Raw genomic sequence first — 14,426 nt, 5'->3', positions numbered from 1 at the left:
ATGTTAGAAGAAACATAAAAACAGTATATTAATGCTTTTTTTCATGTTGGTTCGGCAGCAGTTACAGCACAGAAAGGTCCTGATCTTTCCTGCTCTCAGCTGCACATGATTTTAATGACTGTTTTTTGCTGTGAACAACTTGTGTTTGTTAAAGGATGCTGGATTTGACTTGAGGCTTCTGACATGGCTTTTTTGTGGATCCTGCTGAAATGAGAGCAGATAGTTGTGAGTTTGATGTGACCCAGCTAGCTTATTAGAGTCCTTAGTTCCTGTAAGGTTACCTGATAGAAACGTCCTCTCAGGTGGCCAGAACTGTAAGTATAAGGGCAACCTGGGGGGAAAGAATAAGTTACTTAATATCTAAAAATAGCTTTTTTTTTGGTTTGTTCTCCTTTTCATTGACAGGAACAGGTCTTGTATTAAATATTGGAGTCATGACCATTAGTCAAAGAACTTGCAATACAAACAGGATCAAGATGCTTAATATTAAGATAAAGAAAACCATGTGTATGTTAGTTTCAGTGTAGGCAGAAAAAACACAGATCTTTTTAATAACGGGGTTCATCTGCAGCTTGTGCTCCTCCTTGTGCTTCTGTGACCCTAACAGGCCCAGACAGGCGATGATGCAAGAAAGTGAATTTCAGGAGTGGTGGTCTTTTTTTGCACTGGGGGCTATGGGTATGCGGCCAGAGGCAAGGCAGTCACTGTAGTTGTTGAGTGTAAACGTGACAGTGGAAAGGAAGTGAAACTGAAGGAGAAGTAGGACATTAAGCAATAGAGGAACATGCTCAGATCTTATAAGATGAAGGCATGTATCATATGGGAGATGTTAACAACCTGAACATTAGTGAGCGAATGGGTAAGGAAGAATTAGGATAAGAGAGAGATTCAGTCTAGGGCTATTAGAAAAGACGAAGGCAGGGGTAGGACACAAAGGACAGGTGTTAGAAATGTCTGTATTTGCTATACAATCGCTAATGTAGGAGAAATGGAAAGCTGTTACAGACTTGATAAATGTGAAGGCTGTAAATTCGACTAATCATAGGCATGTTAGTTTTTGTCAGCTATTTTCTTACTGTCAGAATATCTCATTGCTCATTATTATATTAAGTAGTTCCAGAGGACTGGTGTTTGTATCACTGAAAATAGTAAAAAGTTTATTTCCTGCTCTAAGTTGATAATCAGTTATGACATTTCACAGTCAATTTGAGTAGGTTAGTTTAAAATTATCCACAGAACTGAAATGTTTCTTACATATGTTTCTGTCTTCCTAGTAAGTGAGATTGCAGCATGTCTTTATTGAGTATCACTGTTTTCTACTAAAATACCAAAAGCCAAAGTAGAAAATCTGGGCAGCATAAGAAAACGAGCTGCTATTACCAAAGGAGACTGGGTTATAAAAGACTTTATATAGTTTCCTGCTTTTCCTCTCAAGACTCACATAAAACCATGGTCTGAATTTCTTATCATGTTCAAAATACTAAAAAATTGCATAGTTCTTTTAAGGAAAAAGTGAGTTCTTCTGCAGAAAAGTGTTCTTCTGGGATTCATACCATAATTCTTTTGATCTTTAATCAAATTCCTTAGATTATAAATAATAAAGTTAACAAAAAAAACAACCCTATGAGAAATAAGCAAATGAAATCTTTCTCATTCTGATATCATAGGGTGATGAATGTAAGATCACCATTTACTCTCTCATATCTCCAGTGCTGCAGATACTGAGTTTGTAGTGCAAGACTGTCTTGTACACCTGTCTTGCTTTGAACAGTTTTACCCCACTGAGCTGGTGGTTGAAGAGAAATTATATTAAATTCTACTTGAAGGTGTAGGTAAGTGAGAAGAAAAACTTGGAAAAACTTGCTTATTGAAAATAGAGGAGACCTAGCACAGAAACAGCTGAAACAGCTTTCATTACGAGAAATTCTGTATCTGGAGCTGGATGTGGAAGTTCTTTTCAGTGTTACCTAGAGGTAGTTTAATTTGAGTGTTGCTCTATATAAGGCTTCCATTTTTATTTTTTTTCCTCTGTGTTCACTGTGCTAGTTCTAATTTTCATATATTTTCAATGATACACAACAAGAGTCAACTCCTGAATAGTATTTATTTGTATGTTTGAATGGTCTGGACGTTGAAGAGCTTTGCCCACAGCTGTCTTGTTGCCTTCCTTATGGGCTGGCTCATGAGAGAAATGGTTAGATGGAACAGCATCAGTACTCTCCTTTAAACAGAAAGCTAATTGGATAATGGTTCATCAAAACTCTGTGTTATGCAGCATTCAATGACTGTCTTTGGCCCCTTTCAGGAGGTAATTGGGGGAATTAGTGAAGTGACTTATATAGACACAGGTTTTTAATAACCAACTCCTCTGAGTTTCTTGGTGGATGCAAATGATGCAATATCCTTTCTTGCTTCATGACTGAGCCTCACTGCAGGAAGAAATAAAGAGGATGCTGTTAAAATCATAGGAATATGTTGGCTAGTTGCTAACTTCTTCAGGAGAGACAAGTGATTTATTGGGAATATTTTTCTGTATTTGTCATGCTATTTTCACTTGGTGGTGATTGCAAGAGTGCTCTGCATATTTTTGGAGCACAAAAGCATTTCTTATTTTTAAGAAGGTACTGTGTTCTGATTTTCTCATATGACTCTGCTACAGCTGTTCATGTTCCTGATGATCTCAAAAGTGGAGTTTTGTGATGTGTAATGAATACTGAAGACAGCTACATGTATTAATACTGATACCCTCCCTGCTGTTTTTACAGAACTGCTAGGTTCCTATTGGATTTTAATTTGGGTATGCTCTCACAGGAAGCTGGGTATAGCTTTGGGTCCTGCTTAGCTGACACTTTTTTCCTCCCTGTCAATTTTTGTACCATTGTAACAGAGGAAGTGTAGTCTAGGAGGAGAGCAGTCAGGATGACAACAGATTAGCAGCTGGGTTTGTCATCTTAGATCTGCCTTTTCATAGGTATGAAACTTCAGTAAATTGGTTGGAAGGCCAAACTGTGTTCATGAGAATTTGTGTAGAAATAGCAAAGTAACTGCGGGCTGGGTGGAGGGAGAGAGGGAAGGTCTGTTTTCATGTTAGTCTCTAGGGTTTTTATTGTGTGCATAGTGAAAAAGGCTCTGCTGGTTTTGGAAAGAATTAAGGACAGCCTGGCAAATTTACTTAATTTTTACCTTTTAAGCTGTACTGTTTCTTTTTCTGAGTGTTTACTGCTGCAGTTGGAATCTCTGCTCTGGGAGGAACTATATGGATTTCTCTAGACTTTGTGCCATTCTCTGATTCTCCAACTCACAATAAAAGTAATTTGCCTGTACAGACCCACATACAGATGAACTCAAATTTAAGAGGAAGGATCTGGGAGGAAGCAGCTGAAGTTCATTCATCATCTGAGATAGACAGGCACCTTGTTTCTCTCTCTTGTTTTTTCTGCATTTTTCCAGGCAAGTGTGGGTACATCTTCAGCAAACATTAATTTGTAATGTATATTAGCAGTGCTGGAGGAGGCATTTGAGAGGAAAATATCTCCAAAAAAAAAAAACTTTCAAAAGAAAGTTTCAGAATATCTAATATTGTTCCTGTAATTATGAAGTTCAAAGGGACAGTCTGGAGGTACTGGTTAATATGTGTTTAGATGTACTTAATATAGTTTACTGGAATGATGGGGGTTTTAGTGGAAAATTGCAGGTAAGGTAGGGCTGTACACCTCAATGCAATGTATCAAGGATCTGCTAGTAAAAAGAATGCGTAATGTCAAAGAAGATAAATTATTTTTTAAGTTATGGAATCTTTCACATGGCCCTGCCTGAAGTGCAAAATTTATTGAGAGTCTAACTGAAAAAGAAGAATGTAGGAAAGGGCAGGTGAATTTCCTTTTAAGAAGAATGAAACTGAAGTGCTTCAGTGCTTAGTATGAGAATTGTTTGGTGACCCAGATCTGGGAAGGAAGTAAAAGTAAGAGTAGCCAAAACTAGAGAAATTTAAGTAGTAGTAAGTAGAGAAAGTAAGTAGTAGAATGGGGCGGGGGGGGAAGAAAAAAGACTGGTAGCTCCAAAGTAATGTGAAAAAGTAATTTTTGAAACTAATACTTCTAGGAAAGATTTTTTTCAGATACACTAAACATCAATATAAAACTTGGTGCATAAGAAAACAGTGAGATTTTGTTAAAATGCTAAAAGACATGGAAGATAAATAATTAAAGTATGCTTATGTATACTGATAAAGTTCTTCTATCTTCCATGCACAAACAAGTTTTGAAATGTATTGCTTATATGATGATGTGGATTTTAGCAGGAGAGGTCAGATTTTGTTACTAGATAATACAGCATGTTTGGCAGTATGTACAGAGGGAACACAGAATTTTTTGATAAAAAACTTGAGGTTTTATTGACTTTCCTTAGCAAATTAGCATAGCCTGTCCTGTCTTCAGATTTGGTATTGTCATCACTGACAGCTTCATAGCATTTGCTGTTTTCCTTTGGTGCTGTGAGCTGCTGAACAGGTGTTAAATAGTTCGTCCAAAAGTCCTGAAGTTACATGACTTATGTCTAAACTTGGAATCATATGCGGAATCAAAGACATAATAATGCTTTTGAATCATTATTTTAATGATGTTTTATGTAATTATTGTTTTAGAATAATTTGAGCATAGTAAGTTTATAAAATCAATCACTATTCTGTTGTGAATCAGCATGCAGCAGCATTGGTTTCTAGCTGGGTTTCTTTTCATTCTATCTTCATCTTCACATAGTACTCAGTAAGTTATGCTTTTCATTTGTAATTATTTTTTCATATCTTCTTAATGCTGCCATGGAATGACATTTTATAAAATGTAACTGGTCTATAGATCATTTGTTTACTTAAATTAATGACATTTTTATTAGAAAGTTCAAGAAAATATCAATGTGGATGGCTACAAGTGAATAATTTGGCATGATTTTATTTGAAGTCAGCTCTTGTGATACTTCAGAAATAGGGATCAGGGAAGCAGTTTGCCTTGTTTTATCCAAATCGCCCTGTTAATCTGCACCTGAGTAGTTGGCAATACAAGAACTTCTTAGTCCATTTATAGTCATTGCTCCCTGCTTGCTTCTATTTTGTGAGGTTAAATTTTCCATGTACAGCACCAGTTCTTGAATGTTAGTTGCTCATTTTGAAAGCAGTTGCTTTTAAATTGCTTTGTAAATTAACAAAGTGTTTATTTTTTACATGCTTCTGCTTCTTCAAACAAAAGTTGATTATAGTTAACATGCAACCTGCTATGACCCTAAATAGAAAAGGTTACTACCCTGTTTTCCAGTACTATTAGGTGTTCAGTGTCACAAACAGTTGTGCACAATATTCCGGCTTTGACTGCTCAGATTGCAATTTAGTAATTACAGTAGAAGACCATGAGTAAGTATATATGTCTGTGTCTATATACTGGTTAAAAATACTTTATTTATTGTATTTAACTGTATGTACATGATGCGAAGTATATTTCAAAGACTAGTCATGGCAGAAGTTTAACAAGCCAGAGGCTGGCGAGAAGGAGGTTGTTATGTTAGTTTAGTGTCTATAAACTGACACCGTTTAATTACAGGTTTTAATATGAGTATAATTATACAGTACTTTTCACTTTCATAGTTAAAATGTGAACTCACTTTTCCTCATGACATCTCTCTAAAGCATGTGAGTAACACTTAACCCCAGGTTACAAGCAGGAAACAGGATTTAACCTTGGGACCAAACTGCCCTGCAGAGTTTAAATTGAGGGCTGTCTATGTTCCTCTTTCCTCTCTGCAGCCAAGCTATCCTTCACCGAAGTGTTGCTGGTGCGCATTCAGGGCTGTGCCATGCCCTGAGCAAAGCTGCTGCCTATGGATTGAACCTTCAGCTCTGCCTATTATTCAGTGTTGAGCCTGAGCCTTCCTGAGAGCAACTACTAGGGCTTCTCATAGTCCCTAAGTCCTTCCTTCTGCTCATTCATATAGTTCCTTACCTATTCTCCCAGTCCTGTGTTTTCTGAAGAGAAGTGCCAATGTAGAAATCCCATCCATGAACTCTTTGAGTGGAAGAGGAAACAGGCTAGATCAGTCACCTGACTGTAGGTGAACCTAGTGAACTGAGAAAGTGCCTAATAGAGAGACATGGAAGATGATCATGTCTTGGCATTCCTAGACAAGAATGATGGGCAGCAGGAGCTGAGGCTTCTCCAGCAGCATTAATAGAATGCCTGGCTGCTGCCTTGATGGGACGGTGGCAGGACTTGTGCCTGATCGAACAGTGTCCCCATGCCACTGCTATTGCTGAAGACTGCCGGCAGGGTTGAAAGATGAATGAATTGCAGCTGTAGCTGGTGCTGGTTATATTTACACTGAAATATCTTTCGAATTAAAATTTTTGATCATACTGAATGTTGCCTATATAAGATCTTGTAAGAAAAAAATCATTCTGAGTTGCTGTAGATGTGTAGTGTGCTGAGGAGCACTTTAGAGCTCAGACCCTTGGCTTGGCATCTTCAGCTTTTGCAGTCATCTGACCTAATGGCTTGCAAGTAACACTGGTGTGAGTATAGTGATACTGTGCTCCTGGTTAAGATATATTTGAGATCGTACTGGCAGGAGTAGCCTTGATGGAGGTAATGCTGGTGGCCCTGGATAACAGGCACACTTGCTTTTGTAAAGAAAACCTGCTGTTGAAGAACGTATGGTAGCTGTATTGCTTTTCTAACCTTGTAACACAAAATGACAGGTGAGCTCTTGATAAAGTGTAAACAGTTGCAGAAGGATTTTTTTTCACCCCCTAAACAGAGAAGCTTAGCTGAGGAATACTGGGCTATTTTTAATTCAGTTTGAAAATAACTGTACTAAGATTATTTAAAGATAAATCTCTGTTAAAGTAAAGAACAAATATAAGTGTATTTTGTATACTATTGCTTTTATATAATTCCTCTTCACCCTCTTTGTGTTTTAGAGCAATGAAATATTTAAACTGTTTGCAAGGTGATACTGCAAACCTGGGTCTGTGCAACAGCTGCACTGCTTATTCTTGTGTGGCTCGATTTTCCTTTTTATCTTGTTCCTTGCAACCAAAGATTTATTAGTATGTGTTTCATGTAGCTGACAGAACTGAAAGCCCTTTAAAAGTAGTACATTACAGATTGAAGCATTTGCAGAGGAGCAAGTTTTTCATTCCTTGATTTTTATGCTATCTTGAGATTGATCCCTGTCTTCTGAGACACTGTTGGTTCCTGTGGAATGCAGGAGAGTATATTCACACCTGCAAAGACACAATTTATTATTAATTAAACATACATATGTCTATATTTATATACAGCAGCACAGTGTTTCCAGCTTCAGGCTTGAAATTGGAGGCAGTTTAGGAAGTTGCTTATCTGGAACATCTTTTTGTTTGCTGTCTCAGCAATTTGTAGATAAGACATTCCTCTGACTCTAAATCTTCTGTTTGTATTTTTATTGAATAAGAAGTTCAGCATTTCCCGTGACCACTTAAAAGCTTCACCTTCATGGCAGAGCTGCACTTGCGAAACAAAGGCTTGAACTGATAGAATCAGTGGGGCTTTTTTCCTATACACCATAGAGTTTTAGCTATTTTATTTTCCTTCCCTAGTAATGCCTTGAGAGGCTACCTAGAACAGAGACTAGACAATGTTGAAGGAATAAAGTAGGTATTTATTAAAAAGGCCTTCAAAGGATCCATCTTGGGCAGTACAAGAACCTGGGCATAACTACATCAAAGATGGATGACAAGAGTTTTTGCACTTTAATAAGTTTTTGTCCATTTACATATTGGGGTTAATGGTCCGATTACAGGTTCAGGTTATGAAGTCCCATCGTACTTGTTTGCTCTCTTCAATTCACTGCTGTTTATACTTTTTGGGCCTGAAGCTGCAACAGTGTTCTTGGTTCACGGGCTAGAAAAGGACTGTTTTGTCTAACTAAACTGTGAGGAGAGCTTTCTAACACACTTCATATGAAGTTCAGAGTTATATACCAATGCAGTATAGAATCTGTAAAATATGAAGGCTAAAAGTTAAGGCATCACTGGCAGTATTTTCCTTTTTTCTGCGGAGGTAACATGGACACAGATCTCAAAGAGAGATACTGTGTAACGTGATTCAATTTCTATAAAATCTTTGCAAAACATAATAGAGATAGAGATTATGCAGTTGTGATAAGTACAAAATAAAAATGTTAAGTCAATTTGGGTCTCAGCCATGCTTAAAATAACTTAGGTCAAGGTAGGGCATCACCATACCAGACATGAGTCCAACACTCTAGATATGTACTTTTCAGCCTGTTCAGTTTGAAGACCTTTTGAAAGATGTCCAGTGGAGGTGCAGGGTTCTTCATAAAAACACAGTTTACTAGGTTGTGCAAGAACTTGGTTGAGTTAATTTTGTCATTCTTTAAGACAGAGAAAGTCACTGATACGATCTGCAAAAGCTGCATTATGGCAGTCTGTGGGCAAAGCACAGCCAGATATGAATCTAGTCATTTGAGTTGACTCTGGGCTAATTCAAGTGGAGTTACTTTAAATTGACTTTGTGCAGATGACATTGCCTATGTAAAAATGCTTCCTTTGAAAGCAGCATGGTCTTTGAGTATCTGTAGCTCTTAATTATGATCGAAATGCATTTAGTGCTTTAAGACTATGTATTTGTTTGGGGATTTTTTTACTCTTTGTTTAGCTTTGCAGAGCCATCACAGCTCAGAGGAGGCACCAAGGTGATGATTCTCCTCATGTTCATCAATAGCAGCGCTCACTAGCAGTCACTTAAACCTGAGCAAGATTGCTGAAGGTACAGGAATTACACAGGTGTTTTGGGGAGAGTGGTTTTAACATCACAGTGGTAGAAATATAATTCAAAGTCTTAATTTTCCTTGTAAAATCTTTCTAGTGTAGCTGCTGAGATGGGAAGAAAAACCCTTACCTTGATTCTAATGTTTTGGTAGAGAAGACAATATTATGTATTTAAATGCCTTTTCATAGGTAGAATTTCTAAGTGCTTAAGACTACTGAGGAGAAATTTAAGTCTATTTTAAAGACTGTTTAGATTAAAGTCAAGGCATCCAAAACAGGAGAAGAGACAAATCCAAAAACCTCTGCAGGAGTCTTCTTTCCCTGGACTCAAGGACCTCTCTTCTTCATATAGAACATAATGATTTCTTTTCTTGCTGTTTGCAGGTGCTCCTGACCCAACAGCAGGTGCTAGCATAGATGATGAAAATTGCTGGCATTTGGATGAGGAACAAGTCCAAGAACAGGTTAAACTCTTCCTTTCCCAGGGTGGATACCATGGATCAGGGAAGCAGCTCAATTTGCTTTTTGCAAAGGTGTGTTGAGTACTCTGAACCCTTTTTCTCTCCCCTGTTCTCCAAGCCAGTCTGTACTTGCTTGCATCTTACTCAAAGTTCTAGATTCTGCTGTTCTAAAATAACACAAAGTCTTGGGAATACAATGGCAACTTGATAATGAGTTGTACAGCAGTAGACTACAATCTGATGTGTCTTGATCAGTGTAAGGATATGAAGTAACACTTCAATCATCTACGGCTTTGCTCTTCTCTTCTTCCTTCCCACCCCCAAAATGTTGGAAAACCTTACAGCAGTTCATATAATACACCTGTGGATTGCTTGTGGAAAATTCTCTGAAGAATTGAAATTGGATACTGAACCCAAAATTTTGCTAAAAGTTGGGAAGGCAGACTGTTTTTTCTACTTAAGAATTTCCCATCACACATATAAATTGTATTTCTGACTTGACAGAAGGGGAGTATTTAACACTGCAGCATATTGTCTATACTGCGATTTCTTTGCTTTTTTTCAAGATTGTATTAAAAGACTCGTTTCCTAGGTGCGAGAGATGCTAAAAATGAGAGATTCAAATGGAGCTCGCATGTTGACGTTGATAACAGAACAGTTCATGGCTGACCCTCGTCTGTCGCTTTGGAGACAACAAGGAACTACAATGACTGACAAGTATAGGCAGCTCTGGGATGAACTGGGTAAATTCACAGACTCATTTAGGTGTTCATATGTGTAATAAAAAAACAATTACATATCTGGAGTCGAGAAAAACTTCTATTGTGGTTCTAGGCTAAGCAGATTAGAGTTTTCTGCAGTTTATTCAGCTAAGCTTGGGTGAAATCGAATTTCTGATCTATAGCATGAGATAGTTGCAGTTGAAGGAGAGGAACATGGTGTAAAAGAAGTATAATGCTGTCGCCCTGAAACTTAAAGCCTTCTGATAATGTTTTCATAGTTTGTTACTTTCTCCTGAAAGTTCTATAAACATAAGTTGTTTATCACATTGCTTCTAAGAAATGTCTTTTGGTGGACGTTTCACATGACCAGTGTGCTTGGGAAGGTGGTAACTTAATTATCCAATCCCTGGTCATTATTGAAAATCTATAAATACTGGAGTCAGAGAATAAAGTGACCTTTTTCCTGTTCTAACACTAGGAGGCATTCATGTGAATCATTTTGTGTCCTTTAGTGACACAATTCCAAGACTTTTTAAGTACTAGAGGATCTGGAAGGAATAAAGCAAAAAGTGGAAATGTATCTACATTTGAGTTCATTTGAGGTGAAATACATAAGCCTCTAGTGCTCAGTTGGAAAGGTTGAGGAACAAACCGATTCACAATTACAGAAGTCAATTACTGAGCAAGAAAGGAGATGAAATACAGAGGACTATTAACATTGCTTTACAGGAAAGGTTACCTGATACATGATTTTGTTTTACAATTAAGAGAATAACACAGGCTGAAATGCGAAAGGAATATTTGAACTGATGAGTTCTGAAGACACTTGCCTGTAAAGTGTTCAGGAACTCATTAATACAGTTTTGAACTACTACTTCAGAAGTTTGCAGAATCTCTTAAGAATTTCATCACAGAATCATAAAATGGTTTGGGTTGGAAAGGACATTAGAGATCATCTAGTTAAAACTCCCCTGCCATGGGCAGGTACAATTTTCACTAGACCAGTTTGCTCAGCGCTTCAAACAACCTGGCTTTGAAACACTTCAAGGGATGGGGCATCCACAGCTGCTCTGGGCAGACAGTTCCAGTGCCTCACCATCCTCACAGTAAAGAATTGTTTTCCTAATACCTAATCTAAATCTTTCAGCTTTTAGTGTAAAGTCCTTTTCTTTTGTCTGATCACTACATGCCTTGTAGAAAGTCCCTCTTCAGCCTTCTTGTAGGTCTCCTTTAGTTACTGGAGGGTACTCTAAGGTCTCCCCAGAGCCTTCTTTTCTTCAGGTTGAGTAAACTGAACTATCTCAGACTTTTCTTGGCCAGTGCTCCATCCCTCTGGGTCACGTCTGTTGCAATTCTCTGGATCTCCTCCAGTGGATCCTTGTCCTTCCTGTGTTTCCACACTGCTCTGGATGCAGCCCAGGACACATCTGGCTCTCTGACTTGTGGGTACCCATGGCTGGGTCATGTACAGCCTCTAACCCACTAGTACCACCAAGTACTTAACTGCAGGGCTGCTCTAAATCCCGCCCAGCCTCAACCTGTATTGATACAGGGTGTTATCTGAAGGGAAAATCAATATTAATTGAATGTGAATGTCAACGGTATTTAAAGATGGTGAGGTGAGAGGAAAGAGGTAAAGTAACCACAAGCATTGCTTTCTGGATATAAAGTACTGTAACAAACTAGTAGACTTGCAAGTGTGTCGAAGATTAAAGACAACCTGAATTATTTAAAATATAGTGGTAAATCTAATTAATTCCTCTGAAAGATAATTCACTGAGTGTATGAGTGAAGGGATTAACATGTCTGTTTTAGCATTCCAAACATTACTACAGGTGTTTTGGAGGCTTTCCTAAAGCAAGCTGAAGATATACATGGCCTTAATGAAATTGTCTTGTGATTCATGGAACTTGGAGTAGAAACCTGTGTTCTCATCTGGAAAGATATTTAAAGCCTAGACTTAAAGAAGTCTGTTTTGATATGCTCTGGTCAATATGGCTGTGCCTGACTTACATGGCAGAAAGCATATAAACATTTAATAACAAGCAAAAATTTACAGACAATGTCCTATAAGATATTATGTAAGTAATGCAAATAAGACAGCAAATGCCATAATGCTCTTAGTGTAATTTGAAGATCCAAAATCAAGCTAAATGAAATCAAATCCATGTAAGAGGAATGTGCTTCATTCAGAAAAGAAGTGTCAAATGCGAAACTTAACTTTTGCACTCTTACAGGTCAAAAATGACCATGATTGAAACACATACTAACTGGTGGGATAAGATTGGATGTAACCTGTATAGCAAAAACTATGTTCATTCTAAACTAATTGAAGCACTAGGCTAATAAACTGCTAATTATATCGTTGAGATTACAGACTTCTGTGATCAAAATCCTTAATACTACAGCAGGCAAAGCTCTGTTGAAGTCTAGAAACAGCTGCAAGTTTAACAACCATTTTTATGATCCCTTGTCATGTTTTTGCGAAAAATAACAGTTTTTGCCAAGCAAGGCACATGCCTAGCTGGACATATATTGAACAAAATTGTATCCCACCATACTGAGAACTGAAGGGTCTCATGCTTTGTTGCTTATGTGGGTTGAGTTGGTAGGTGGTGGGAGAGGTAGAAATGTGTTCTCCAGCTGTTAACCTGTAGCAGTCTTGCCACATGCTGTCAATAAACAAAAAAATTTTTTTAAAAATTTTTGTACTGGCTCCTCTTGTTTCATCAGTCTTGTATTAACATCATTTTATTGACAGCACCTGTCTGAAGGTAGAGGAGGTGGAATCTATCTGCCTGCAGTATCAGATAATAAATACTTTTGGATTAATTGAATTTAGTTTACGTCTATTTAATCAGACTTCTAGATGTCACTCTCAAAAAGCAGTCTTACCACTTACCTGAGCTGCTGTATTTTCAGTCAGAGGCAGACCACATTGTTTCAGTCCTGAACTGCTGTGACAACTCATAAGAATATCAAAATATGTTGATCTTCTGCCACAGTTTCTGTTGCAAATACATTTCAGTCGCACTAGGTGGGCAGTAGGCAAAGGGTAGAACTTAACTTGGTTCTTCCATCTTCAGATAGTGTTTCTGTTTCTTAAACTATTTCTTCTCCTCACGATAGAATTCCTTGTTTCCTTCCACTGGTGCGTAGCAAGTTTCCTCCAAAATGCTGTTCATTGTGTGAATCTCTCCAGATTAACTTCTACCTGATGTGAAGGCTACAGTCTTTAGCGGTGCTTTTGCTAGGATCTTACTTTGCTTGAGTTTCCCTGTTTTCACATTAAGCATTGCTTTTTCCATGTGAAACTTGCATCTCAAAAAAAAAAAAAAAAAAAAAAAAAAAGAAAAGAAAAGTGAATGTGCAAAAACTTCAAGTAGATTTTAAGGGAGACCAGAGTTACAATAGCAGACTGCAGTGGGAAAAGCAGGGTGGCCCCAGCAACATATGATCTGTTCTAGTGGAAGTAAATCAGACACTGAGTTTAAAGAAAGCATGCTATTGTTATGTTATAAAGTAATGTTGGCTTGTTATCTTCTAGGATGTCAGAGAACCAAAATATCAATGGAGGGAGTGAGACACAGGCCTCTGCATTTTTAATGTTTTTTATTACCAGTTCAAAGTAATCTGGGAGAGGCATATATGTATGTCTTTTAAAAAAATCTTTTAGCTATACTTCCATTTATGTCACAAGTCGGTAACAATTTGTTTTGTTAGGGAGAATTTTAGGGCATGAAAAAAAAGTAAATATAGATTCTGGTTAATAAAGAGCAGACTCTGCTCTTGCTTGCCTTGGTATGCGGTCTGCCAACTGCTAGGCATATGGCCACTTTGTCAGTTCCATCTTGGCATAGACTTTTAAGCATACTTAAGTAACTTCAGCTTTGCTCCTTGACTGAGTCGTTTGAGTCTTTCATTAGAATTTAAGTGATGCTTCCTGCCTGGCATTGGGCATTGGCAAGGGTACTGGAAGGATACGCTGAGCTTTGGTCACCGTTCTGTTCAAGTTTGTGGTAAATTGCTGATTTCAGTAGAAGTCAGATTGGGTTTGAGGGTGATGATTTAAAAACAACAACAAAACTCCACACACCTAAATTAAAAATTAAAAACCCCCTAAAAATAAAACCACCAAAACCTCCACTCAAGAACCCCAAATAAAACACTTTAGGTCTAAGTCTGAATCTGGCAATTTTTTAGTACAAAGTCCTAGTTTTTTAAGCAATTCATGATTCAAAAGCCTCATGTTTACAAAAAGAGGCTTCCACATAATTAGGCAGTTTTTAAAAACCTCTAGATAGGGAGTAAGACTATAATAACTGCCTAGAAAATTCCCTTGTTCTACATCAGAGAGTAGAATAAGCTCTGTGCTACTTATGGAATATCAGGGGTACACTATTGGAAAGGTTACAGGTCAGAGCTATAAGG

General features: G+C 37.7%; 1 protein-coding gene across 2 annotated transcripts in view; it reads left to right on the top strand.

Moving 5' to 3' along the window:
• ZSWIM6 (zinc finger SWIM-type containing 6) overlaps nucleotides 1-14,426 on the top strand; it is a 116,370-nt gene that overhangs the window by 61,120 nt on the left and 40,824 nt on the right. The window contains exons 3-4 of one of the 2 annotated variants that reach the window (XM_058865382.1): nucleotides 9,197-9,345; nucleotides 9,866-10,016. The exons of the other annotated variant lie outside the window; for it this stretch is intronic. Of the exons in view, the coding sequence (XP_058721365.1) occupies nucleotides 9,197-9,345; nucleotides 9,866-10,016 (300 nt within the window). The remainder of the gene's footprint in view (nucleotides 1-9,196; nucleotides 9,346-9,865; nucleotides 10,017-14,426) is intronic. 2 annotated transcript variants of the gene reach the window in all.

This window comes from Poecile atricapillus, chromosome Z, assembly GCF_030490865.1.
Source record: "Poecile atricapillus isolate bPoeAtr1 chromosome Z, bPoeAtr1.hap1, whole genome shotgun sequence".
In the NCBI taxonomy this organism is placed as follows: Eukaryota; Metazoa; Chordata; class Aves; order Passeriformes; family Paridae; genus Poecile; species Poecile atricapillus.
This window is presented reverse-complemented; position numbering and strand designations above follow the sequence as displayed.